Here is a 26925-nt window from a genome sequence, read left to right as displayed (position 1 = left end):
TCCATTGGAATTTAACTCATTGTCACCCTCCTATAGAAATGGCAGACACGAAAAAAACGATAACAGAAACTTGAAATTTTTGCGGCAAAAAGAAAAAATACGTTGCCAGTGAATTCGGAATTTCGCCATCAACACTGTCAACATTCTTGAAAGACCGAGCAAAAAAAAGAAGAAAAATCTCGGGTTGCATATGTATGCAAACTGCTGCATTTGAAGTCGTCGAAAAAGCCGTTTTTATGTGGTTCAGTGATGTTCGTTCAAGAAACATTCCTATTAATGTGGCACTCATTCAAGAAAATGTGAGGTTTCTAAACTCTCTTGGGACCTCCCCCAACTGAAGAGCCGAAGAGCGTCCCGAAGTGCGATCACTGCGTCTGTGGAAGACTGTTTATATGTTGCCGGGGCAACAGCAGGCTCACAGCTCTTCTGCGGCTCTTCACCAAAGCAAACTTGATGGGTGATGCAAGGAACATTGTAAATGCAGGGAACAGGATTACTTGACCACTAACCTGGCCACGACCCTGCCTGACTGTTGTGTCTGTGTATAGGAGAGTGGCAGATCCCGCTACAATAAATAACCGTGCTGTTCCTGTTTCAAGCTGAATAAAGCTGGTTTTGCTAAAGTACTGAGACTCAGCCTCATGTTTTGCGGTGTAAGACAGGGACTTATAGCGCGACCCTGATCTTTTAGGATTTGCTTCTGTGGCGCCTCACTGCACCACTGTCAGCCCACTGTTGCCCTGCCCCAGCAACAGACAAACAATCTTACACAGACGTGGCAATCACGCTTCAGAACGCACTTCAGCGCGATGTTCCCGTTGGGTGGGGGGATCCCAAAAGAGTTCAGAAACCTCACAATATGAAGAAGAAGGAAAGGATGATTCGGCTTCTGATTGATAACTATGCTGCCCACAACATACTTCCGCATTTAGATAATGTTCGCGTTGAATTCCTCCCACCCAATTGCACAGCAGTGCTTCAGCCATTGGATTTGGGCAAAATTCGTACCCTGAAAGTGTATTGTCACAAGGAAATGCTGAGAAAAATTCTCGTCAGCATAACTTGTAGATAGGAGAAGATTAAATTAACGTGAAAGAAGCTATTGAAATGATTGCAGACGCCTGGATGCAAGTTAAAGAAAGCTCTACAGCAACAAATACAGAATCTCATTACAACAAAATTTTCATTACAACGAAATTTAGGTCTGTTGTAACAGAATTTTACCTGTATTTTAAAAAAACCCTTCTCATATAGTAGACACCCAACATTTGTAAGCTGTATGGACGAAAGTTGCTTCTGGGACTCCTCTGGGTTAGAGATCCAGAAGCTTAAGTAAACTTAATTAGTTTCATAGTACAGTAGATCCAACCCTGTTCTCAATGATGTGCTAACTAACGATTTGAAATTGACCCGTGAGTGTGTGTGAGTGTGTGTGAGAGTGGGACCTAACTTAGAATGTTGTGCTGTCCTGGTATGTTTCCAGAGATGTTGAAACTGGGTCCACCCTCAAATAAGTCCCCCTCACCTTAGCTTGAATTATGTAGACTTGACAATGTTATTTGTACTCTGTGATTTGTCTGCATGCCCCCCAGTTAGCTGGCATTTCATTCAGCGTTGTTTCTTACCTGACATTGCTGAGATGGACTCCCAACTCCCCTGTAATTAAAAAAGACAGTTAAGTAAGAAAGAGTAGCAGTTGGATGTTGTGCGTGGCAGGTTATTAATCACCAGTGTGTTGCGATTCAAATGTCACAAGTCTCCAAAAATCTCATCATTCCTTGCAGATCAGTAGCAGATGACTATTTTGTCTTGTTTGCACTCCTTCAACATTATTAATTTGATCCTACTGTGTGATTTGCTCACCCCTGTTAGGCCAACTATTCCGTTTTTGTTTTCGTCTAGACGTCAATCTGTAAACTTGGAAGGCTTTAATTAAGAAAGTCATAAACTCAGGCTATTTTGGGGCACTGCTGCCAAGTGAGGTGTAATTAAAGGGTACGCTGACTAAACTGATCTGCTTTAAAAATAAAAATACATAAAATATGCCAAAATAATATACAATAGAATACTTTGTTTTAACTGTAAAGTCTTTTATAGAAACTGTTCCAAGTTTTTTTATTTTTTTTTATTTTAATAATTACAGCTTAGTCAGCAAAATTCCATCTGTCTATTCCTCTTTATTTTTTTTTTAACATGTGTATTCACTCCATGATCACGAGAACTGGTTGCAGAATTTTTGCCAGTTTGTCACGGGGCACACTTCTCAATAATTTAATTAAATTAAATAGGTGACTCTAAGTTAGAGGGTGGCACAATAAGACAATGGTTAGCACTTTTGCCTCACGGATTGAGATGCACTGGAGTCATACACCGTGAGCAGCTTGAACATTCTTTCTGTGTCCTCATGGGTTGTCTTATGCGGATTCTGTTTTGTCTTTCCATGTTCCCAGTAAGTAGCTGGCATACATTTTTGAGGGTCTGAAGCTTTAACTGGGGTGGCACAGTGGCGCAGTGGTAGTGCTGGTGCCTTGCAATTAGGAGACCTGGGTACGCTTCCTGGGTCCTCCCTGCGGGGAGTTTGCATGTTCTCCCCGTGTCTGCGTGGGTTTCCTCCCACAGTCCAAAGACTGCATTGGCAGTTCTAAATTGTTCTTGGTGTGTGTGCCCTGCAGTGGGCTGGCACCCTGCCTGGGATTTTTTTCCTGCCTTACGCCCTGTGTTGGCTGGGATTGGCTCCAGCAGACCCCCGTGACCCTGTGTTAGGATATAGTGGGTTGGATAATAACTGACTGATGCTTTAAATGATGCAACATCTGGGTAACTACTGTTTTCTTCTTCAATGAGGTTGTCCACACTTCCTGACTGGGCCAAATTACACTGGCCATTTGACCTAACATACTATTTTATGGAATGTGGGTAGAAACCGGAGAAACTCTCACACAAATTCAAAGAGAATGGGCAGGATTTAGAGTAAGTTTGCTTTGCTGGGACTGAGCCCAGATGTCTTTGGGTTTTAAGCCTTCCATGCTAACCATTATACCATATTCAGTAAATATTTATTGTATACTTCCTAGTTTTTTATGGAATCAAATCGTTTGGGATCACCACTAAATCATGTTAGATGGCTCCTATTATGATATTTTTAAGATTTCTCAAGATAACCTTGCAAAGTATACATTGGAGCAACCTAAATCCAGAAGTCCGTATGATCACCTTTCAGTTAATGCCTTTTCTGTTGTTATTCCAGGATCACGCCTTCGCCAGGAGGATTCTCCACCTAGAATCGTGGAACACCCCTCAGATCTTATTGTCTCCAAAGGAGAACCTGCTACATTGAACTGTAAAGCAGAAGGCAGACCAGTCCCAACTATTGAGTGGTACAAAGATGGCGAGCGAGTGGAGACTGACAAGGATGATCCTCGCTCCCACCGCATGCTGCTGCACAGTGGCTCTCTGTTCTTCCTCCGCATTGTACACGGACGTCGCAGTAAGCCGGATGAGGGTGTTTATGTTTGCGTGGCCAGGAACTACTTGGGTGAAGCGGTGAGCCACAACGCATCCCTAGAAGTAGCCAGTAAGTACCAAACTCCTTTGCCTTGGTTTGCTTCCAATGGATGGCTGCCTATTTCACTTGAATGGCTGCTGTCTGCACACCATCCTTGTGATCTGCTTTGCCAGATTTAAATGGGGCTTTGAAATATTTGTAAATTTGTCTGTACGGTATTTCACCTCAGGTGCTTGTTGAAATTGCTACCAATTAAAAATTGTTGACTACATAGCTGGTGATCGATCTGAGGCACTTTTTGCAGTAGCGTCTCTTTATTTAAAGGCGTTGCTGATTTTCTTTGATGATGAAAAACTTCGTCCACCTTTTGTGGTGCCGCTGCTTTCAGTCCGTTCTTGTAAACAGTCTATTTACCTCACGCTTATTTTTTGTATTTATTTCATGTTTTTTGTTCATGTTCAGGCGCAGCCATTGTAAATGGGGCATGGCTTCCTTTAATAACAAAGTTGTTACCGTGGAGAAACTACATCCCATGAGGCGTAGGGTCAGTGAACATGTTTAAGAGATTATCGAGAAGGCTTTTGAATGCCGGGAGAGTAGGGACACAACGGGACAGAGTTTCAGTTGTTGTTTTATGTGTTGTAGTAGCATTCAGGATGGTGTACGGCCAAGAAGAAAAAGAGAATTTAATAGTAATATTGGCAAAGTGTAAACTTTTCAATAGCTTGCTTAAAATCAAAATGTATTTTTTGAAAAGTTTGAAAAGTAGCTCTTTTTAATCACGTGTTCTTAAATCCAAATCTATGTGTATATTCAGTATATACTATATATATGTGTGTTTGTGTACTTATGAATAATTATATACAATATGTTTGTGTATGTATGTAATTGTATGTATATACAGTATTATATACAGTGCATGTCAAAAGTCTGCACATCCTAATTGAAATTTCAGATATTGTGGATGTAAAGAAGGGTGGCACGGTGGCGCAGTGGGTAGCCTCGCAGTTAGGAGACCTGGATTCGCTTCCTGGGTCCTCCCTGCATGGAGTTTGCATCTTCTCCCCTTGTCTGCATGGGTTTCCTCTGGGTGCTCCAAGTGTGTGCTTGGGGTGTGGGTGTGTGTGCCCTGCAGTGGGCTGGCGCCCTGCCAGGGGATTTATTCCTGCCTTATGCCCTATGTTGGCTGGGATTGGCTCCAGCAGACCCCCTTGACCCTGTAGTTAGGATATAGTGGATTGGAAAATGACTGACTGGATGTAAAGACAAATCTTGTGACATTCATACAGTCTTGTTTTCAGTAATACATGAAAAGCAAATAGATTATTTTTAAGAAGGATAATTAAAAGTAATTACTTTGAATGTCTTGGTTGCATGTAATAAATATTATAAATAGGTTGGCATATGTATGTACGGTACATACTGCATATATTTATTATAATTTCTGTGATTGGTACTGAATATATAAGTAAAAGCGTGTGCCTGCATATGTACATTATATTTATGCAGTATACTGTATTATATACTGTATTGTCAGGAACAGGTCGAACAAAGGTTCAAGGGTTGGGGTACCAGCTTGGCAATTCCCTTTTAATTATTACAAAGAGAACATTTTGTTAATGGAAACAACAGTGTTCACCATTCTCTTTCTACACAGAAACAGTAACTTAGTCACAGAGGTCTGCCTTTCTCGGAGCGGGCTCTGGCTTTTGGTCAGCAGGTTCAATATATAGAAAATGACCTGTAAGGGGTGGGGCTTGAGCTGAAAGCAGGGGCGTGGTCAGTGGTCCTCCAGCACATGCCTTTCTGAGCTGTAAATGAAAATGAAGAGCAACAGCATTACCCCTGTGTTTTGTGTGTTGTATCTACCCCATTTTTTGATACCAATTGCAAACCCAGCCTACCAGGAAGGAGATCTGTCTCCGAATTGCATTTCCCAAGATTTCTTCCATTTTTTTTTTTTTACCAGGGTGTATTTTGGGAGTTTTCTCTTCTCATCTTAGGTAGTCAAGGCTGGGGGGCTGTCAAAAAACAGGGCCTGTTAAAGCCTATTGTGGCACTCCTTGTGTGATTTTTGGTCATACAAGAAATAAATTGTTGTTGTCCTATTGATCTGATATGTATGTTGTATGTATGCATGTATAGATAGATAGATAGATAGATAGATAGATAGATAGATAGATAGATAGATAGATAGATAGATAGATAGATAGATAGATAGATAGATAGATAGATTCATGAAAAGAACTACTGTATATAATAGATAGATAGATATGTGAAGGGCATTATATAAGAGATATAGATTGATAGATAGATAGACATGTGAAAGGCACTATATAATAGATAGATAGACATGTGAAAGGTACTATATAATAGATAGATATGTGAAAGGCATTATATAAGAGATATAGAGAGATAGATATGTGAAAGGCACTATATAACAGATAGATATGTGAAAGGCATTATATAAGAGATATAGATAGATAGATAGATAGATAGATAGATAGATAGATAGATAGATAGATAGATAGATAGATAGATAGATAGATAGATAGATAGATATGTGAAAGGCATTTTATAAGAGATATAGATATGTGAAAGGCACTATATAATAGATAAATATGTGCCATGACCATGCTATATAAATAAAATATATTATTATTATTATTATTATTATTATTATAGATACTGTAGATATATACAGTAATGCTGGATGTGTCTGTATACTTTAGCAATGTTTTGTCTGTTTTGTGTATGTGTGTGGATTTATATTGTGTACATATATATGCAGTATGTCCTGTATGTATTTTATGCATATACTGTATCTATTTTTGTATATTTATATAAACCCCTTGTACAGAGTAAATATCATGTTAAATATCAGTTAATTCATTTTGTTTGATTTATATGTTTAAAGTTTAATGAACAGTATACTTTCAAATTTAAAAATTTCTTTTGATATTTGTGAACATTGCTGAAAATGTTTATCGAAAGCTGGGTGCTGGAAATGAAGCTGCTGAAATTTAAGTTGTTTTGTTCTATAAAGCCAAATAATGTGTTGGTTTTATTTATTCCATTGTTATGTGACAAAAAACAAACTGCCCATCGATTCGTCGACCTGAGCTGTGCTGCTCTGGAATGGTAAACATTTCAAAGTTTAGTGGGTGCTGCTTTTCTTTTATCCTCTCTCCAAAGCCGCATGGGGAACACTTGAAAAACCTTTTCTTAAGTACCACTGCTTTGCATAGATGTCCAGTGCCTGTCACTAAGGCTCTTATTGTAATCTAATCAAGATGACTGGAGACAGGGTCGTGCACCCATTTAGAAAATGCCAAGCCGGTTTGTTGGAACTCCTCTGTGTTATCAGTTTGGACTTGACATGAGACCCTTTTTCATAATGATTGGTGCTGGTGGGAAAGAAGTATCATATGGTGCTGAAAGCACTTAACGCTTTGCCTGCTGGAAGCAATGCTACCTCTTGCCTTGTCTTAGAGAATACTACTGGTGCAAAGGTGCGTGAATATTCATTTTATATTATAACATTGTTGGCATACTTATTTTTTTTCACTGTGAAAATGTGACATTGGTGAGAAATTCATCAGAAAATGCTACTAATAATAATAATTTAGCTTGCAAAAAATTAAGCCACAGATATTTTATCTAGACAGCATATGGAGCCAGATTGTGAATGAAGATAATTTTGCATTTTCACAGTAATAGTGACTGATGCAGACAATGCAGCTCGACAACGGAATAGCCACAGTATGGTAAAATTGCAAAACTGTGTTTTTTTGTTTGTTCCACAGATGCCTTCAAACATGAAAATGTCTTGAGTGACAAAAAAAAATAGAAAAATGTAACTGAACATGATTTAATAGTAGATAGCAGGTAAAGGTAACGAATGAATAGAAGGATGTAATTTTACACTCTTTCCCAAGAGTAAAAAAGCTTAAGCAGCAGGTATAAAAAAGTCGTTTATTGTGCAAAACATGCTGAATGAAGAAAAGCTCCAGTATTAGTGGATGTTTCTATAATGAAGGCTACTAATTATCCTCTAGAGAAATGTGTGTTTCGGTACACAGATATTGTGGATTAGTGGATCTTGTTAGATTCATGTGTCCATCTATTAACCTGGACAGGCTTATTGGTAGCAGTGGATGCAAGGCAGGGACCCAAACGGTGTGGGCAGCCCACTGGGGGGGCACACAGACTGACCGGCTCCTGCACTTACGCTCACAAAGTGTTAAGACAGCAGTTGATGTGGACACAGACTTGTAGTAAAATGTCAGAGTCCTTACAATGGGTGACCATATAAACTCCACAAAAAAAGGCACCACAGTCCAGACTCAAATTCGGGACACAAGTAGCAGTAGAGGGTCTCGGCCGCCTCACACTTTTTGCATCTAGTGCTGGGAGGTGAGTTAGGGTGAAGCAGAATGGCCCAGTTAGAGAGAGATGGGAGGTAAGAAATGGAGTAATGTGAGTAACTGGACAAGCCATCTCGCCAGACGGGCATTGACTTGAGACTTGTTTAAGAACACCCAGAGTGGCAGAAAGTGTCCTTGTTTTGTAATTTGGTTTGCTATGTGCTTCATTCGTATAGCATGGTCATTTTCTGAAAAAAATGTTACTTAAGATACATGACTCGGTAGTTCCCACATTTCAGTATATTCTTTCGTTTTTTGGTCTGCTTTGCACCTTTGCACTTGGGCAATGTCTTTATTCATACTGCTTTAAAATTCTAATTAGGGATCTCTTGTTCCGAGATAATGAAATGAGAATAGAGTTCATTTATAGATAACATCGTCTACAGCATTTTTGCTGACAAAAAGTCACTTTTTTTTCCCTTGCAGTTCTACTTCTTTTTTAAATTGTCAGGGTCTAAATGTGCTTGTTTTACACTCTTGCATTATCTCTTGCCGCATAAACGTTACTGTTATATTAATTATCTCTGTCTATGCTGTTTGGTCAAGTCGCCGATTGATAAATGATGCTCATTTCTATGTAATTTACTGGTTTGCATGGTATAATGTTCTATTTCCAATCCTGCTGTGCCTGGTCAGAGCTTTGATAAAGAGAATTTTTGCCCTGGGCACATACTGCACCCGTCTGAGTTTTAAATCGGATTACTTCATGTCAGTATGCGTATAGCAGCCTGGCCAATATGGAGCTTCAAGACACCATATGATATAGAGGAGCGAAACTGAAACTGTGTTAGTGAGCAGTGACGCACCAAAAACCTTCTTGGTATTTTCGAATGAACCCAACGCTCCTGTGTTTTACAGTATTTAAAGTTTGATAATGTCACTATGTACATGTATAATTATGAATAGTGTTCATATATATCTAATTATGCACATTTTCACCATGCACGTATTTTAAACTAACAGATGTACCCCATGCGGCCCAGTTTAGAATAATGTGCAAGTGCAGTCACTAAATAAATTCCCCAGCAGTAATCCCTTGGTTTCCCTTGGATTGATATTTGGCTTACCTGTGCCAAATCGCAAAAATGCCTTCTAGGGACACTTCACTAACAAAGTGCAGGTCTGGTCCAGTTTCGTAGCTAAACATAGCCTACGGTCTTCCCCTGTACAAATGGGGACTGCAAAGTTTTGCAGAGATACGTTTGTGTGATGGTATGGATCCTGCTCCATGCTCCCTCTCTCAGATTTGGGAGCTTCTTGAACCCGACACCAGCGATAATGTAACCAAATGAGCTTGGCAAATGGGGACAAAACCGGCAAAGCAACGGGATGGTGGAAACGTGTTAAGTGCTTTTATTAAAACAAACCAAAACAAAAGTGTCCAAAAGTGCAGTGCTCCTTAGTTCCATAAATAACCCTTAAAAACAATAGAAATTTTGTTTAAAACCAGGCTAAAAACGAGAATAAAATCCTCCAGTCACTGTGTCAAACAAGCTGAGCCCAACTCCTTCCACATCTTTCTGCTCACCCATTGCTCGTTCGCCTGGAGAGACTTCAGCAGCCACGGTCCTCTCAATCCCGACCCCCATCTTGGCTACCTGTATCGCCATCCGCCAGACTGCGCAGGATCAGATGTCGTCTTGTCATTCTTCAAGCTCACGCAGTCGTCCCTCGGATCCCTGGAGAGGACACCACCTCAATTGCACCCACTCTTCAGCACAACCAGTGGTTACGATCCATCCCTTGAGCACTGATCCATCATGCCTTAACAGTACCCTTGACTGCTCTGCCTTCTCTCTTTCTCTACCTGGCTGGCTCTTTCTCTTTCTCTGCCTCCAATACTGCACTCTTATTCTGCAAGTCTTTCTCTCTCTCTCTCCCACTCTCTCATTTTTCCTATCTCTTTTTTCTTGTGGCGGCTCGTACTTAAACAGTTCTGTGGGCGTAGACTCACAATCATACACCGCAGGAAGCCAATGGAGCAATTGAGAATGATCACACCTTAACATTCAGGTGCATCTCGCCCCAATTACCTTTTCAACTCCGAGTGGGCCCACGGAGACCGACAACACCAATGGATTATTTAAAAACCCTGCCATTCTTTCTGAACCACGGACCCGCTATGCCACAGTTCGACAGTGTGGTTTTGTATATTGAACAGGACAAACCATATGAATTGTTGTCGAATTAGGGAGTGGCACAGTCCAGTATGAAAAGTTGGGATGCCAGCTGGAATGCTCTGTTCAATTCCCTGATTTACAAAACTAGATCTGTTCTTTTGCCGGGTCTTATTGAGTAGGATGGAGCTCCGTCCTGTGGTCAGCTCAGTCCAAAAATAGACGCCCTCTTCAAGGGAGCCCAGGCTTTATAGGGCTCTTGACCAGAAGGGGCGGAGTCAGTTGCCCTCACAGTGCATCTTCTTGGAGCATTGGAAAGAAAAGGAGAGCAGTCCTTCTTATCCCATTGTGGTAGGAAATACCTCTGATGTAAAAGTATTTGATGTCTCTTGCATTATGTGTATCCTTATCATTTCTCGTACATTTTTCCTCAAGATTCTCGGTGTTTTGTATGCAGACTGAGCCACTATAGATAGATAGATAGATAGATAGATAGATAGATAGATAGATAGATAGATAGATAGATAGATAGATAGATAGATAGATAGATAGATAGATAGATAGATAGATAGATAGATAGATAGATAGATAGATAGATAGATACTTTATAAATCCCAAGGGGAAATTCACATTCTGCAGCAGCAGCATACTGATACAATAAACAATATTAAATTAAACATTGATAATAATGCAGGTAAAAAACAGACAATAACTTTGTATAATGTTAATGTTTACCCCCCCGGGTGGAATTGAAGAGTCGTATAGTTTGGGGGAGGAACGATCTCCTCAATCTGTCAGTGGAGCAGGACAGTGACAGCAGTCTGTCGCTGAAGCTGCTCTTCTGTCTGGAGATGATACTGTTCAGTGGATGCAGTGGATTCTCCATAATTGATAGGAGCCTGCTGAGCACTCGTCGCTCTGCCACAGATGTCAAACTGTCCAGCTCCATGCTTACAACAGAGCCTGCCTTCCTCACCAGTTTGTCCAGGCGTGAGACATCTTTCTTCTTAATGCTGCCTCCCTAGCACACCACTGCGTAGAAGAGGGTACTCGCCACAACTGTCTGCAGCACATCTGCAGCATCTTATTGCAGATGTTGAAGGACGCCAGCCTTCTAAGGAAGTGTAACCGGCTCTGTCCTCTCCTGCACAGAGCATCAGTATTGGCAGTCCATATCTATCTAGTCTGCATTATCATAGCAGCTGTCAGCCATATACAGTATACTATTAGCTTTGCTACCTGTCAAAGACAGGCAATAGAATATATTTAAAAATATTTGATATCTCTTACCGTGCATGTACCTTCATTGTTTGTCTCAACCTCCTTGCCTGGCACTTGATGATGTTCCCGTAAAGACTGCTTCTCAGACTCTGTCATGTCAAGGTTCGTTGTACGCCTTCCGTAATTGTGGATGGACCCCAATTACCCATTGTGAAGACATCATTCATAATCTTGTGAATACTTCCCATTTTTGAAAGTAACTCGGGTTGCACCTCCAGTGCCAAACTGACCGATCAATTATTTTATTTATTTCTTTTTTGGGTTATTTTTTTTAAACTTTTGCTCACCTTTGCTATACACAGCTAAATAAGAGTGACAGCTTTTATTTATATTTATCATTGTGAGCGATGCCTTAATAACGTTGGTTTCGTCAATGGATAGCTCTCATGAAGGCTTTTGGAAATGGTCCACTCATCAACACATGCCCTCCACCTATAATTATGATCTCCATTTTTGTTGGCGCCCTTTTGTGCTAAAGGTCACACAGCGACCGATTATGTTGGCTTGTGACTGTGTTGTTCTTGACCCGAGTATGGAGACCAATGTAAAATTTGTGGAGAAAGACAGATACATAACGACACAGACTTGTCATGTCAAAGCCTAGCAGGAAGAAGAGTTCAGTGACAGAGCTACAGTATATCTTGTTCAGCAAGCAAAGCAATATGTCTGGTAAACTAAGAGTCATTTTAGAAATTGGAAGTATGTTAAGTAATTACCATAAAGCAATTTCAAGGTTAAGCAGCTAGCATTACAAACATGTACATTATTTCCTGGATGAAATTCTGAAAGTAGAAGTCCCTGGATCAATAGTTATTGCCAAGCAACATAACATAAACAGTAATCAGAGCAAAGAAGTAATAATTCTGCAGTTTGTTCTTCATACAAAAATAGCAAATAGGGAAGATCTGCTAAGCACCTGTTGTAATACCTGGACATCTGAAACAGATTCATTCATGCAGTCAGTTGACAGCCATGCAGTATTATGTAGCAGGCCGAAACGATGGCCAGGATCAGCAAAGTCAGATGAGAATGATTCCCGGCAGACTGCCTCATGAACAAAAATAGCATAGTAAAAGGGATAATTTTTTTTTTTTTAAATCTAGCATCTAGTAGGTTTTAGTGTCCCTTTTTGTCAGCCATAATTCATTTCATTTTTCATTTTGAAAACATTTTTCCACACGTGGGCATGGCGATGTCGTTAAGCGATCCGAGTGTGACATTGTAAAGCCAAGTTATGCTCATATCAGGTTATTGCTTAAACATTTCAGCTGCAACCCGTGTGACCTTGGCACTTACTGAATGCAGACAGATGTGAAGAACATTAAAAACAGGCTTCGGCTTTGATTAAAAATGGAAGTTGATTCCAGGTGTCAATTTGAATGTTACAGCTTTGTATACAGTCACCAGTCTGACCACCCAAAGCTCTAGTCTCGTCCACATGTGACAAGAAAATGGATGTCAGCTGTGCCGAGTCCTATGTCACCATGAATGAATAGACAACAAAAAAGCTAAAAACGACTTTGATAAATCAGTTTGGGTGACGTGCAGAGTTTAAAGAAATAAGAACAGGAACTTCGTGAGCTTTACTGAACTCTCCTGTATTTGACACTTGTACTGAAATCACTACCATAAAGTAAATGTAAAAACAAAAAGCTTCATACCATAAGCTGAACCCTTTGCGTGTTTGGTTTTTAAAGCTCTGAATTTGTGGGATTTGTCATCTAGGCCTTCAAGTCCTGACACCATTAGCACATTTGCTGTATGGTTAGATTTAATCAAATGCTACAGAGCCAGAAAACTTGCCTTTACACCCTAACCTGATCCCTTTTCACAACTGAGCACATGTGCATTTCCTGAAACCTTTGTTTCGACTTCTTCAGTTTGCTTGTGCTGACCACATTAATGCAACCTTATATTGTTTTAAGTAATTCAACTGAAACAGAACCTAATAGAGTGGGAGCAGCACACAGCTTATTATCTTCACCTCAGGTTTATCAGCCATTTTCTAGATTTGTGGTAGGTTGGCTGCTTGCCCCCCAAATTGTTTTACTCCTCATTCCGTTGACTTTTTGATCCTTTGTGATGAGACCCATTATATTAATGTTAACAGTAAGAAGTTACATTTTCATATTATTTTAAATCTTGTTTATATTTTGTGTTTTGACATTTTGTTTGCATGTTGGGTAAGTTTAATTATTTACACTAACAGATCAAATTATACCATGAAGTTCACCTGAATTTATATCATCAGGAAGAGGAGGTTGGAATCATGTGCTGATTACAGCGTGTTGCCGCACCCACTACATGGCAAACCACCCGGACTGAGATCCAAGTCTTGTGTGTTTAATCTGAAATAGGAGTGTGTACTCTATAGTTTTATGTGGATCATGGCTTATGATACAAATGTCACTGTCAGGTCACACAATTGTGTTTACTGAATTACCAATGTTTAGGAATGTTGTCAATCTCGTCTTACATTTTTCAGGTTATTCATCCTGCTTCGTCACTGTCTGTGTACAATTTTCCTGATCTTTTCCTGCACCTGTTTGTTTCTGTCTCGTGTGTGGGTCCATACTCATTTATTCTCTCATATTCAAAAGAAGTGTGTTCAAGTAAATGATAACTCCGACTGAGTATGAGTGATAAGGTAGGCTCAGCTATGGAAAGCACCCTGGACCTGCTGGAGATAGTAGTGGAGGAGATAAAACTGATAGCTATTTTGTCACTATAGTCACTATGTTACACATCTTCTTTATGGTACACTGTCATTAAGTACTCTTAGCCAAGCCATTACGAACAATGCTGCACATCTTCTGTATGGTTTACTATCAGTAAGTACTCTTAGCCAAAGAATTATTCAATTTCTTGAGAAACTTTACTGTTTTCATAGCAGGAGCAATACACCTTTATAATACCTTATTGTGCCTGCTTGCTAATCATTATGTAAACTGAATCAGAAGTTTTTTCTTCTTTTTGTAATTTCTGTTTTTGTTTTTATATGATATACAGTATCCCAAGCTTCTGTGAAAGGCTACATTTGTCCCTTAGGACAAACAAAAGTACTACTGAATCTGTTGTGGCTTTCAATACACTCAAAATAGCAAAATAGTATGAGACCACAAAACAACCCGTAAAACAGGCTGGGGCCCTTCCTAACCTGACCAGAAAAGACCTTACCTCAGCCAGTCTGACCCCATACTCTACTGGCTGGCTTCAGCCTACTTGGGCCTAAAGGAGGTTGTTAGCTTCAGATGTCCCAAAAAATAAAAAAAAAGCCTCTGAAGGGAAAGGGAACCATAAATCTCTGGCTAAAGAGACCAGTCCAACACGGAGTCTTTATAGATGAAGAATTTGTTTTATATTCAATGAGAAAACAAGAGAAAATGACAAAAAAAGAAAGAGGGTTATCCTAAAAAAGGCAACCCAGAGCAAACCAAGCCCCAAATCAAAACAGAATCCACAAAAAGAGAAGAAAAAATCCAAGAAAGCCAGAAAATCAATACTCGCTAATGCACTCAAGAAATTCAGGTAACTGAATAAACCACACAAAAACAAAACAAAACAAAAAATATGGCCTAAAAAGAAGCACAGCACAAAATTGGTCTGGTTGGCAAATGAAAAAAATATGCATTTTAGATAGCTTCAACAAACAATCTTACGTGTGTGTGTTTAGTTCTTGTGCTTTATAGTCCCTGGTTTCTGATGCTTTCCTTTGTCTTCTTGCTATGATTATTTTTCATATCCATGTGGTTCTTTTGTAGTGGCAAATGATGGATTTGACTGTGTCTTCAGTTTACGTTTCCTCTCTCTGTCATCTCCATTTCTCAATCAGTCTTTGTTAGTACTTGGTGTAACATTATCTATCTATCTATCTATCTATCTATCTATCTATCTATCTATCTATCTATCTATCTATCTATCTATCTATCTATCTATCTATCTATCTATCTATCTATCTATCTATCTATCTATCTATCTATCTATCTATCTATCTATCTATCTATCTATCTATCTATCTATCTGCCTGTCAGTTGGTCTGTCTGTCTATGTGTGTCTGTCTATTCTGTTTATAGGTTGTGAGTTGGAGCTCAGTCTGTGTAGATTCCTGCTGAGTAAGAAAAGAACATTTCAGTAATAGAATTCTTGCAAACAATTATTCTGGTTTTATTTTGTTGCTCAGTATTTATATGAAAAGAGAACCAGAACTGCATGCGCACTACAGACCATAAATATGTTGCTGTATGAACCCAAGCATCGGATGCCTCACACTTGTTTCCCATAAATCTTAATAAGATCAAATTGCTTGCTCTCTTCTATTACTTAAAATCCTGTACAAACTCAGTGTATCCTCAGATTTACACTATAACATTTAACTAAGAATTTTCTTTGTTTAGTCAAAACCTGGCCTCTTGTGCATGGCCCTTTATGCAGTCTTCCTGGTTCCCCTGTGGATTTACTGAAGTAACAAATAAGCTTGTCTGACCTGTTGGTCTCCCCATACATCTCCCTGCATTGTTCTTACATCTGACGTTGGTATACTTTAGCTGGCGAGTAGGCGAGGTTTTGTTTTCCTCCACTGCAACTCATTAATCTCCACACTCGTCAAGTATTTATTCAAGAGATGAGATGTCTGGATGCATATAGGCATGGATTTAAGTGTTTGAGGCTTAGCTTTATTCTTTTGGATGATGATTAGCTGGTCTGTCCATTTTCCCAGTACTGAAAATAATGCTTTAAATGGTTTAGGTGTCTGATAAAATGGCTCCAACGCGTATTATTATTATTCCCTTTTTATGTGTTTTACATTTCTGCTTTATAGGTAAATTTATCCTCTGTATTGTTGGCTGAGCAGCTAACAGTAATCAGATGTGAGATATCAGCAAAATTGTGCATCACAGTGATCCATTATTGCTCTATTGAGTTATCAAAAACAAGCCTACTCCCATTATTTTATCTAATGCAAATATTTGTTCCGCTGCTCGTTTCCAGATCTGCAGCTAATCGTTTTAAATTGGAGCTTTTATCTGTTCATTTTTGATGCACATGACCTGTATGCTATGCAGTCTGTCTAGGTTGCTACAGTCACTGGTGTATAAGAACTGCTAGGTTTATGACTTGAGTAATGGTTTATTGCCTACAGTCCACTGATATAACACATGCAACTATGTGCACCATAAATATTGCATATAGTCATAAATGATTCAGACTTTAGGTGACAACTTTAACAGTATTTTTGTACCAGTAAATCAAATTGTTCACCAACTACCAACTTATCATATACTGTGTCTTATTTTGCAACTAAAATAGCATAAACATAACAAATCTGCGTAACCGAATTCGGTGCAATGAGAGGTCAAAACCTGTCCCAGTATCTTTGTGTGCAAGGCAGGAATCAGCCATTGGGCCATTGCAGAGCTCCCACAAGCAAACTCTCAGATATACAAGTAACAATTGTAATTTTCATATTTGTTTAATCCTTGTTTGTATTATTGTTTTTTAGTTTTGGTCGCATAAGGACCCATTTTGATATTTGTTCTATTATCTAAGACAGATCAAATGCCAATATCGTGTAAATCTGAATCTACAGGCTTATAGGATCATTATTGTCAACTGTGCAGAGTAGTGTGATACTCTTACTTGTATGTGTTAATTAACAAGCAACACGTTAGCACTCAATGGTACCTTGATTGGTGACAACCCTACTCTGAAACTTACTGCATGTCTATCGTCATGTGAGAAGTGGATTACAGTTGTTTATTGCACAATACCAGTTGATTTATAGAGAACAACCTGAGTAGTAGAAGAAAAACATACGTGGATGTTCGGCGAATGTGAAAACTTGACAAGGAGATGAACAAGGCAAATGTGATGCTTTTTATATCCCAGGATGCTTTTACACACTCATACTCTCTGACGCTGAACAAGTCAACCTACACTGCACATCATTAAGAAAAGCTGGAGGTACGTTAAAACACAAAGACACTCTGAGAATGAGACATTTCCGCATAGACGGTGATTTGGATACACATTGGGTCACTATTCTTATCATAGCAGCTGTCAGCCATATGTAGTAGTAGCTACAATACCTGTCAAGGACAGATAATAAAATACATTTTAAAATATTTCATATCTCTTACCTTACGTCTACCCTCAGCATTTGTCCTATTCTTTTCTTCTTTATCCTGGTCTGTCTGCCTATTTTGCCTGGCGCTTTTCTCTCAGTCGTGTTCCTATAAAGCCTGCTTTTCAGAGTCTGTCATTTTGAGGCATGTTGCTCGCCTCTTTTCCACTTTTTGATGACCATCAGTAGTAGAAGGGCCTGCATTACCCCCTCCCTGTCTTTAAAGACAGTTTGCGCCTCCAAAGCCAAACTGACCAATCAGATTGTTTGTAAAGAAAAATCAACATGATCAGCTGTTTTATTTGTTGCATGCTTTTTAGGGTTATTTGCCTTATCTTTTGCCCACCTTTGCTATAGACAGACAGATGAATAAGAGTGAAAGGTTTTATTTATATTTATCATTGTGAGCGATGCATAAATGACGTAGGTGTTGTCAATGGACAGCTTTCCTGAAGCCTTGCAGAGATCGTCCCATCTTTGAAGATGACTCTCAGTGTCCCTCCTACTGTTATAATATGTTTTATTATTAAGTTTAGTGTCACTGTTCTCTGTGCCCACTGTTATGGACTCATTCATACAGGCAGACCAAGTATGGTACGCAGGGGCACAGCATCTGCATTTAGAATTGCCGAGCCAAGCGCAGGACTAGAGAGCCAAAGACAACTGGAGAATTGAATAGTCAGCCTAAAGACAGACTAGTATATTTCTGTCTTCTGTCAGTACACCATCCTCTTTTCTTGTTGAGAGAATGAGAACTGTATGTAGACATTGTGCTATTCCTGTATTTTTGCAGGTGGGATTTGAGTCCTTTCCTGTCCTTGTTTGGATCCAGAGAGGGAGACTGCACATGGAGCAACCAGAATATAAGGATGGACCTACAGCCAACACCTTGAAGCTGCCAGACGGAAGATTATGTCTTCCGTCCGGTGAAAATCCTTTCAGCGTGGCAACGAAAGATGGCAGACTGCGCAAGGTCAAGACACCCACATGCTTGATAGAGTCTGTCATAAGCTTCCCGTTTGTGATATCCGCGTGAAACCGTCAGTAAAGAGCTAAATTATCCTTTATACTTCTCGTGTAATCTTGTAACCGTCATATTGCATGATGGGGGGGGGGGGGGGGGGATAATACCTTTTTATTTATAATTATTTAAATTCAGGTTAATTAAAACGCCGCAATTGAAAAGAACACATTTCCAGAGAGCTAATGCCTCTTAAGGAAACACCTACACCTTACCTCAGTATCCTCATTTGTATCAACCACCCTTTCTCACTGCTTCCTGTCTCAATCGCATTTGACTGAGTAACCACAGTAAAACTGATCAATCAGACCAAAACCGAACTGACCAATCGGATTGCTTTGAGGAACTGGACACACACACACAAGGACATTAACATTTATTTTATAAATTACTATCTGTCCCCCGCGACTCCACCCGCCTAGTAGTGAAACAGGACAAACTTTAAAAATCAATAAACAAACAGGCATCGCCAGGTAACTGGAGGCAAGGTATGCTCCAACATGACGCGAGAGGTAGACCGACTCGAATGGAGGCTGGTGCGTGAGTGAGGAGAGCCCTGCTTGGCTCCCCACTCCTGACGTCACACTTCTCTCTCCCCTTGGCCCGTAGCCTCTCTCTCAAATTAACGTGAATAAGTCGCTCCTGCAAGTGAACTATGATACTTAGAGCAATGAGAGAAGTCACAAAATCAACGGAAAGTTCAAGGAAATTATTGGAAAAAAACCAATCTAAATCCGTTAAGTAGTTCTCTCATGAAAAGTGGGCAGACAGACAGACAAACAGACAGATGTTGGGATTTTATAAACTGTGAGAAGACAGCCCGGACCATATACAGACAGACACCGGCAGTTCTAAAAAACAAACACATTTAATTTAACCCTTTAACCGCCAACTCCCTAAATATTCCCCATGCCAGGAGAAATCTGAACAATTTTCGTTTTTTTACTTTACATTTATTAAAGCAGTATTTACCTGCTGAAATACCTGCTGAAATGTTTCAAATAAATGGTCAATCAAAGGACGAAGCTTGAACAAGCGGTCACGGTTTGGATCTTTCTTCTCTGGCTCAGATAACGGGCAGCAGTCCAGTTGAGATGCTGGGGATACACCCACTCATCGCCCATCATCCGATGCTGTCGTCATTCACAGTATCATGCAGCACACGTTGCTGATCATCATTGTTGCTAAAATCTTCTTCAGAACTGCTACAATCATGATCAGAATTATTGTCCAAAATCGGCTGCAAAACCTCACTTGAAGTCAGTTTACGTTTCGCCATATTCACAGCTTTCACTTTCGAATCACGTCACGTGAGCGGCCAATACAACCGCAGAGTTGTCGAAATACAACGTAGTAATAATACCCCACCCTGCGGTGGGTTGGCACCCTGCCCAGGATTGTTTCCTGCCTTGTGCCCTGTGTTGGCTGGGATTGGCTCCAGCAGACCCCCGTGACCCTGTGTTCGGATTTCAGCGGGTCTGTGGAAACTGGATGGATGGATGGATAATACCCACGCCAAACTGTCAGTTATACTACGCGCCAGGCATACACATAACCACAGGCAAATGTGCCGGAATAATTCCGGCAGTAAGGCGTCAGCAATAAAGCTACGATGCCGGATATATCTGGCAGGGGGCGGTTAAGGGTGTTAATAAGGTCCCAAAGTCCAAGTCCCGCACACACACAGTGCTCCAGCACCAAAAACCCTTCTTTTCCTGGGCCTCTCAATGGTCCTCCTTGGGCCGCCTTTCCTCCTCACTCCCGAGCGTTGCCTTCTTCCCACCTGACTCCGGCTCCTTGACTGTAGGAAGGCGGTCCCTTTTATATTCACCTGGATGTGCTCCAGGTGCTCCCCTGACATCCTTCCGGCAGGGTACTTCCCTGGTGTGGCGGAAAGTGCCGCTATGAGCACCCGGAAGCACTCTGAGTGACCCCTGGAATTCCTTTCGCCAGCACTTCCTGGTGTGGTGGAAGTGTTGGTTTCCCAGGGCTCTAGGATCCTCTGGGCGCCCCCCTGGGGGTGGCCACAGACCCCAATAGGGTTGAGCTTCCAAGCTCGGTTCCCATGCCCCCATACTAACCAGGTTGGCTGCCCTCTCGTGGCCTGGGGGAGGTATAGTCTCTCTCCCGGTCCTTCGCGACGTCCCGGCTGGGTATGACGCCTAGCCGCCTGCCACAATACGTATATAGAGATTACTGTCAGTGTTGCTTTAAATGTGGTCTGTTTAACATTAATAACTTGTCTCTGCAGCTTTTTGGTGTTTTATCGCTATTGCCAGACAACACTACATGAAAATCTGAGGATTTGTGTGTGTGTGTGTGCGTGTGTGTGCATGTGTATGTGTGTGTGTGTGTGTGTGTTCTTCATATTCTTAGGCACTTCAGCAATCTGCTCAGTCTTGCCTGAAGTATTTCAGGTGTGGATTTAATCTTCACTCACAGTCCTAAATAAAAACCTGTCGCAGATGTCATCAAAGTGAGTTTTCTTCCAAGCTGCTGAAACGAGGCCCAATTAACTACATTTGAAGCATTGATCGTCCCAGCTTTCAGCAGATCTTTTAAAATGCCCTTAGTAAAGAACCATGCAGTAAGCATTTAGATTAGATAAGGTCCTGCTGTCCAGATTCTTAACATTCCCAGTGGCCTTTTAAGTCACAAGGATGGTGTTTTCATAGTCAGCCCCGCAACACAAATATCCACGAGTTGTGTGACAAAACTTTCATTATGTTAACTGCTTCTGCATATCATAGCTGTTAAGTCTGCTTCTCAATTTGAGCGGACAAGCTTGAAATCGTTGCATAGCCCCTGATTGCCTTTGTGACACACTGTGTCTTTGTCTTGTCCACCATGTGACTTTTTCCAGAACGCTCGGACTGTTGCTTAGTTTCTATGTCTTGATTTTTGCCCACTTTTTTCTTTTTTTTTTTCATGTATTTAGTTTATTCACAGAGTGCTTAAAAATGTTTTTTTTCTTTGATGTAAGCCATCCTAGTGTTTAAATGCACAAACTGCTTCAGTAAATTAACAGACGGTGAAGCGTAATGTCTGAGAGGCTGGATTGATAGCTCAAGTTGGCAGAATCAGTGTCCACGGCTCACCCACTCTGTAACCCTAACCAGTCATTTATCCTCGCATCCATCTCCTGCTTATAGAGAGAGATTTTTAATGGCATTTACTGCAACATGTGATACTGTATAGAAAATGGCAATTGTTGGTGGGCAGAGTGGTTCAGTATTAGTAGCAGTAGAGGTAGTATTGTCATGTATGCGGAGTTTCAGTAAGATTTTGGCCAGCATACAAAATCCATCATGATTAACAAAAGTGTATTCAAATGCAAAACTTGACTTTATTTAATACAAAGCACAAATGAGCTTTTTGGAACAAAACATGGCTGATGGTCATTTCCCTGTATAAATGTGCAGAATTTGGGATAGAGAGGTCCAGTGGTGTGGATTTACATACTGGACAAGCACATCAACACATACCGTATATACTCGAGGATAAGTTCTCCCATAGATAAGTCGGGAGTGGATTTTAACATATAATTTCTGGTATTTTATAATGTTGGTCGTATAAGTCGAATGCGGAAAACTCACGCTATTGGTCCAAGAGATTATGATATGCTAACGCCCACCTGCCTTTTTTTTCTATGTGGGTGCGACAATGCGGCGTATCAGCGTGTGCTCCTAACCTCTCTCTCTCTCTCTCTCTCTCTCTCTCTCTCTATCTATCTCTCTTTCTGTGGTGCCATACGTGACCACACGGTAATACCAGACCTGTTCCAAAGTGACGTTTGCACTGTTTTCTGTTTTCTGTTTCTCACACTGTCATACACCCTTTACTCATAAGAACATCCCTTATCTACAATGGAGCATTCGATCAGAAGAAAATATGAAGCTGGTTTTAAATTATATGTTGTTGAAGTGGGAAAAGAAATTAGTAACTGCGCTGCTGCAGCAAACTTCGATGCGCCTGAGAAACTGATGCCAGATTGGAGGAGGCAAGATGATGTAAAAAAAAAAAAATGTAAGGGTCACATTTTTGAGCGGGCATATAAGTTCTGATTTTATGATCAATTTTTTGGGTTTCAAGACCCAACTTATACGTGAGTATACAGTAATCCCTCCTCCATCGCGGGGGTTGCGTTCCAGAGCCACCTGCGAAATAAGAAAACCCGCGAAGTAGAAACCATATGTTTATATGGTTATTTTTATATTGTCATGCTTGGGTCACAGATTTGCGCAGAAACACAGGAGGTTGTAGAGAGACAGGAACGTTATTCAAACACTGCAAACAAACATTTGTCTCTTTTTCAAAAGTTTAAACTGTGCTCCATGACAAGACAGAGATGACAGTTCCATCTCACAATTAAAAGAATGCAAACATATCTTCCTCTTCAAAGGAGTGCGTGTCAGGAGCACAGAATGTCACATAGATAGAGAAAAACAATCTCTAGCAAACAAATCAATAGGGCTGTTGGCTTTTAAGTATGCGAAGCACCGCGGCACAAAGCTGTTGAAGGCGGCAGCTCACACCCCCTCCGTCAGGAGCAGGGAGAGAGAGAGAGAGAGAGAGAGAGAGAGAGAGAGAGAGACCGAGTTTGTTTTTCAGTCAAAAATCAATAAGTGCCCTTCGAGCTTTTAAGTACGCGAAGCACTGTGCAGCATGTCGTTTCAGAAGCAGCTGCACAAAAGATAGCAGCATGAAGATAATCTTTCAGTATTTTTAGACGAGCGTCCGTATCGTCTAGGTGTGCGAACAGCCCCCCTGCTCAATCCCCATACGTCAGGATCACAGATAGTCAGCGCAAGAGAGAGAGAAATGTAAGCAATCTAGCTTCTCAGCCATCTGCCAATAGCGTCCCTTGTATGAAATCAACTGGGCAAACCAACTGAGGAAGCATGTACCAGAAATTAAAAGACCCATTGTCCGCAGAAACCCGCGAAGCAGCGAAAAATCCGCGATATTATATTTAAATATGCTTACATATAAAAATCCGCGATGGAGTGAAGCCGCGAAAGGCGAAGCGCGATATAGCGAGGGATCACTGTATACGGTATTCAGTTTTATATGTTACATTTTTCTAGATTAGCATCACACATATACAAGGGATGTTTAAAAAGTTTCCACACTTTTATATTTTCGTTGGAAACGGTGAAGGCGGGAGGAGTAGTAATTGGTCGTGTCTTAGATTGTCATGTGACTGGGAAAATTGCATTGCAAAGGAAGGTGACTATGTAGAAAAGTGATGTAATTTGTTTTTGAAATTCTTAATAAATAGAGTTAAAAAAAAGTGTGGAAACTTTTTGAACGTCCCTCGTACATTGTGGTCCAAATTTATAGTCAACAAACTTGATATAAACATTACTTATGGATGTGTTTCACTGAGTGGACATGCCACGCATTGTAAAAGGTCAATGGATGATTTCTTTATTTTGTTGAAGAGCAGTTGAAAATTCTAAAAAGCGTTTCGAATAAATAATGCCAGTCTTTTTAATCCATACCAGTTTAAAGTGAAGCATCTTTCCAAAAATGGAAATGGGATTTCCACAGATGATAAAACCTTTGTAAGTAATAAATGGTCCCTTGAGTGCGAAACTGTTCCCTAAACTCTAATGCGATCCATCTTGGTATAGGACTAAAGTGCACATTACATGTACCCTAAATGGAGTCATTTCCAAATCTTTCTAAGCAGGTCATCCAAGGGACATTACGACCTGAGAACTGACTTGTTCAGAACCATTCTGTTGACCTCCTTTGGGTTGCATTGTTCACACGTGCAGTGTTAATATGGAGGCTTTGAATGTCAAAGCTTTTGTTGGTTATGTCAATCGTATTAATATGAAATGATTACAGAAACACCCAAAAATTTAATCTGGAGGCCTTTAAGTTTCTTACAATTTTCATATCAAATAATTTTTTGAAAAGGCAGGATTTACAGTCATTTCATCTTAAAAAATGTATATGTACAGTATCTTTTCAATGGAAAACTCTCACGTGTTGTTCAAAATCAATAGTGTTCTAGCATTTCAAGTTTTGAAGTGATTACACAGGTTAGGCATGCTGTAGACACCACACAGGAAATATTTTGAATTGAGTTTATAGATATGAAAAACGTTTAACTTGCCCCAACTTGAATTTGAAATTTTGACTTCGTCACAATATTTTCTGCTATAGTTTATAGTCTATATATGAAGCAAGCATGTTCAGTAAAGCAGTAATTCCCTTGAACCAGTTCTTTTCAAAATTAGTTAGATTCTAGTGTTTCAAAGTTATCATATGAGTGGCAATTGTGTTATGCATACTGCAGTTACATAAACCCTAAAAATGTGTAAATCCTCGACGTCAAAGTTTCGGCTCCATTCCAATATGTTCCTCCTCTATAAGTAAAAGAAGATTGTAGTAGAGAATGAGATTTGCCGCACCGTTGTTGGATTCTGGTTCGGTTGGACTGTTGTCTGGATGGCATCTGCTTGATCCCCCCATGTCTTTGTGAAAGTTTCATCTGAGGAAATCCCGTTTCCTCCCACCACCTACACCTGCCCTCTTAGGACAGTATGAACAGGAAGTGTGCAGTAGTAGTTAAGAATTGGGATTTCAAGCCATGTATGTTTAGTTCAATCCCTACCTGTGACTTTCTTTGTGACCATTATAATGATACAAAAGGCACAATATATAGGATTGGGGTCATCCGTGGTATACTCCATTTAATGTCCAACTCAGAAATAAGCTGCAAAACAACAACAAATGAAAGGTTTTGGACTGCTGTGGTCAAAGGGGCAGAATATCAGAACTCTGCCTTCCTCATTCACGAGTTCAAGAATGAACGCCAACTTCTGGTTCCTTGATATCTTAAATATGTTGCAGGGAAGAAGAGGCTGGACTTCCAAGCCTGGAGAGGAAGTCTTCCAGGAGTTTGTCCTTTGCTCTATAAACGAAAAAGCGAGATGGAGTCGATAACCATGCTTTCCCACTCTCCCACACTGTCGTCCTCATGTCATTACTCTGAAGATGCTCCCTAAGCGTGCTAGTCACTTCAAATGAATCACTTGACATGCCATACCTTATTCATTGGAAACGTGTTCAGTGCAAAAAAGACCCTACAATCATATACAAAAGTAGTTGTAATAGAGCCTCATCATTCTCAGACACCATTTATGATTTCTGGCTAGATTACCTGTCGATTGGGTCTTGCTTGATCTCCCTGTCTTTATGTGGATTTCAACTAGAGACTTAGATTTCTTTCTGTAGTTTAAATGGTCACGTATAAGGGCAGACCCTACTGCTGGAGATGATGTTGTTAACATTTATTGATTTCATCCATTTGCTTTATTCCAGTGGATTCGAGTTGAATCAATGGCTTCCTTGGGTCCTGAGGTTCTCACTAGTGTTAACCACCTTAGACAGCGGCTGTGATGCTTTGTAAAACTGAATGTTTTTAATTGGCTTTAGTGGACGAGTGTCTATCACCATAGCAACTAATATTTACTTTTATATTTATGTCAGACAGCATAACATTCGAGTCTGCACCATGAAGGCATATTTCAACTGTAAAATATGGAAAAACTGTAGCATCTGATTGTTGAAAGCAAATTCACTAATCCTGCTTCTGACAGTTTAGACAGCCGAAAATTTGTACTTTGAGCCCAAAAATATAAAAATGCAAAATGCTTTAGATATGGTTTGTCAGGAGACATTTTATTTATTTAATTTATTTTAAACAAGATGCAAGCAGTTGCTACAGAGCCTTATGGATTTTCAGTCATTTTATTTCGGTGATGAAACTTTTTCCAGTAGCCACTTGATTACTTGTTTTTTATTTGTAATGATTTATTTCTTAGCACTCCCCAAGGGTATTTGTATTAACCAAAGCAGTCCTGCATTTAAAATGGTTTTGCAATTTACAGCTATTTTGTTTGCCACATGCAGTCACTCGTGTGTTCAGATTTTTTCTTCAATCCATCCCTCCTTCCTGAACTGAACCTTTTTTTTATCTTTTGCCATTCGATAACAAACCCAGTAGCAGTCCTGGATGGATTACTTCTCGGTCAAATTAGAGTTACCAGTTAAAACATCTTTTTTGGGTGGAGTATGCAATTTTTTATATGCTACGTACTGTGGTGGTCAGCTGGGGGTTATGCCTAGTCGCCATGCCTGGACGGACCAGGAGAGGGACTGTGACTTCCCAGGACCACGAGAGGGCAGCCGCCCCACCTGGTATGAGGGCCACAGGATTCGAGCATAGAAGCTCAACCCTATCAGGGTTAGATTAGATTAGATACACTTTATTAATCCCATTAGGGCGCCCGGATGATTTTGCGGCCTTGGACGTCAGCACTTCCGCCACACTTGGAGGTGCTGGCAGAAGGAATACTGAGGACACCCGGAGGGCTTCCGGATGCTCAGGCGGCACTTCCGCCACACTAAGTCAATCAGGGAGCACCTGGAGCACG

At 40.3% G+C, this 26925-nt stretch overlaps 1 protein-coding gene across 4 annotated transcripts in view; it reads left to right on the top strand.

The window, feature by feature from the left end:
* robo1 (roundabout, axon guidance receptor, homolog 1 (Drosophila)) overlaps positions 1-26925 on the top strand; it is a 1485956-nt gene that overhangs the window by 880506 nt on the left and 578525 nt on the right. For all 4 annotated transcript variants that reach the window (XM_051926301.1, XM_051926302.1, XM_051926300.1 and 1 more), the window contains one exon: positions 3248-3574. In XM_051926301.1, the coding sequence (XP_051782261.1) occupies positions 3248-3574 (327 nt within the window). The remainder of the gene's footprint in view (positions 1-3247; positions 3575-26925) is intronic.

This window comes from Erpetoichthys calabaricus, chromosome 4, assembly GCF_900747795.2.
Source record: "Erpetoichthys calabaricus chromosome 4, fErpCal1.3, whole genome shotgun sequence".
NCBI lineage: Eukaryota > Metazoa > Chordata > Cladistia > Polypteriformes > Polypteridae > Erpetoichthys > Erpetoichthys calabaricus.
Note: the sequence above shows the minus strand (reverse complement) of the source record. Positions and strands in the feature narration are given on the sequence as shown.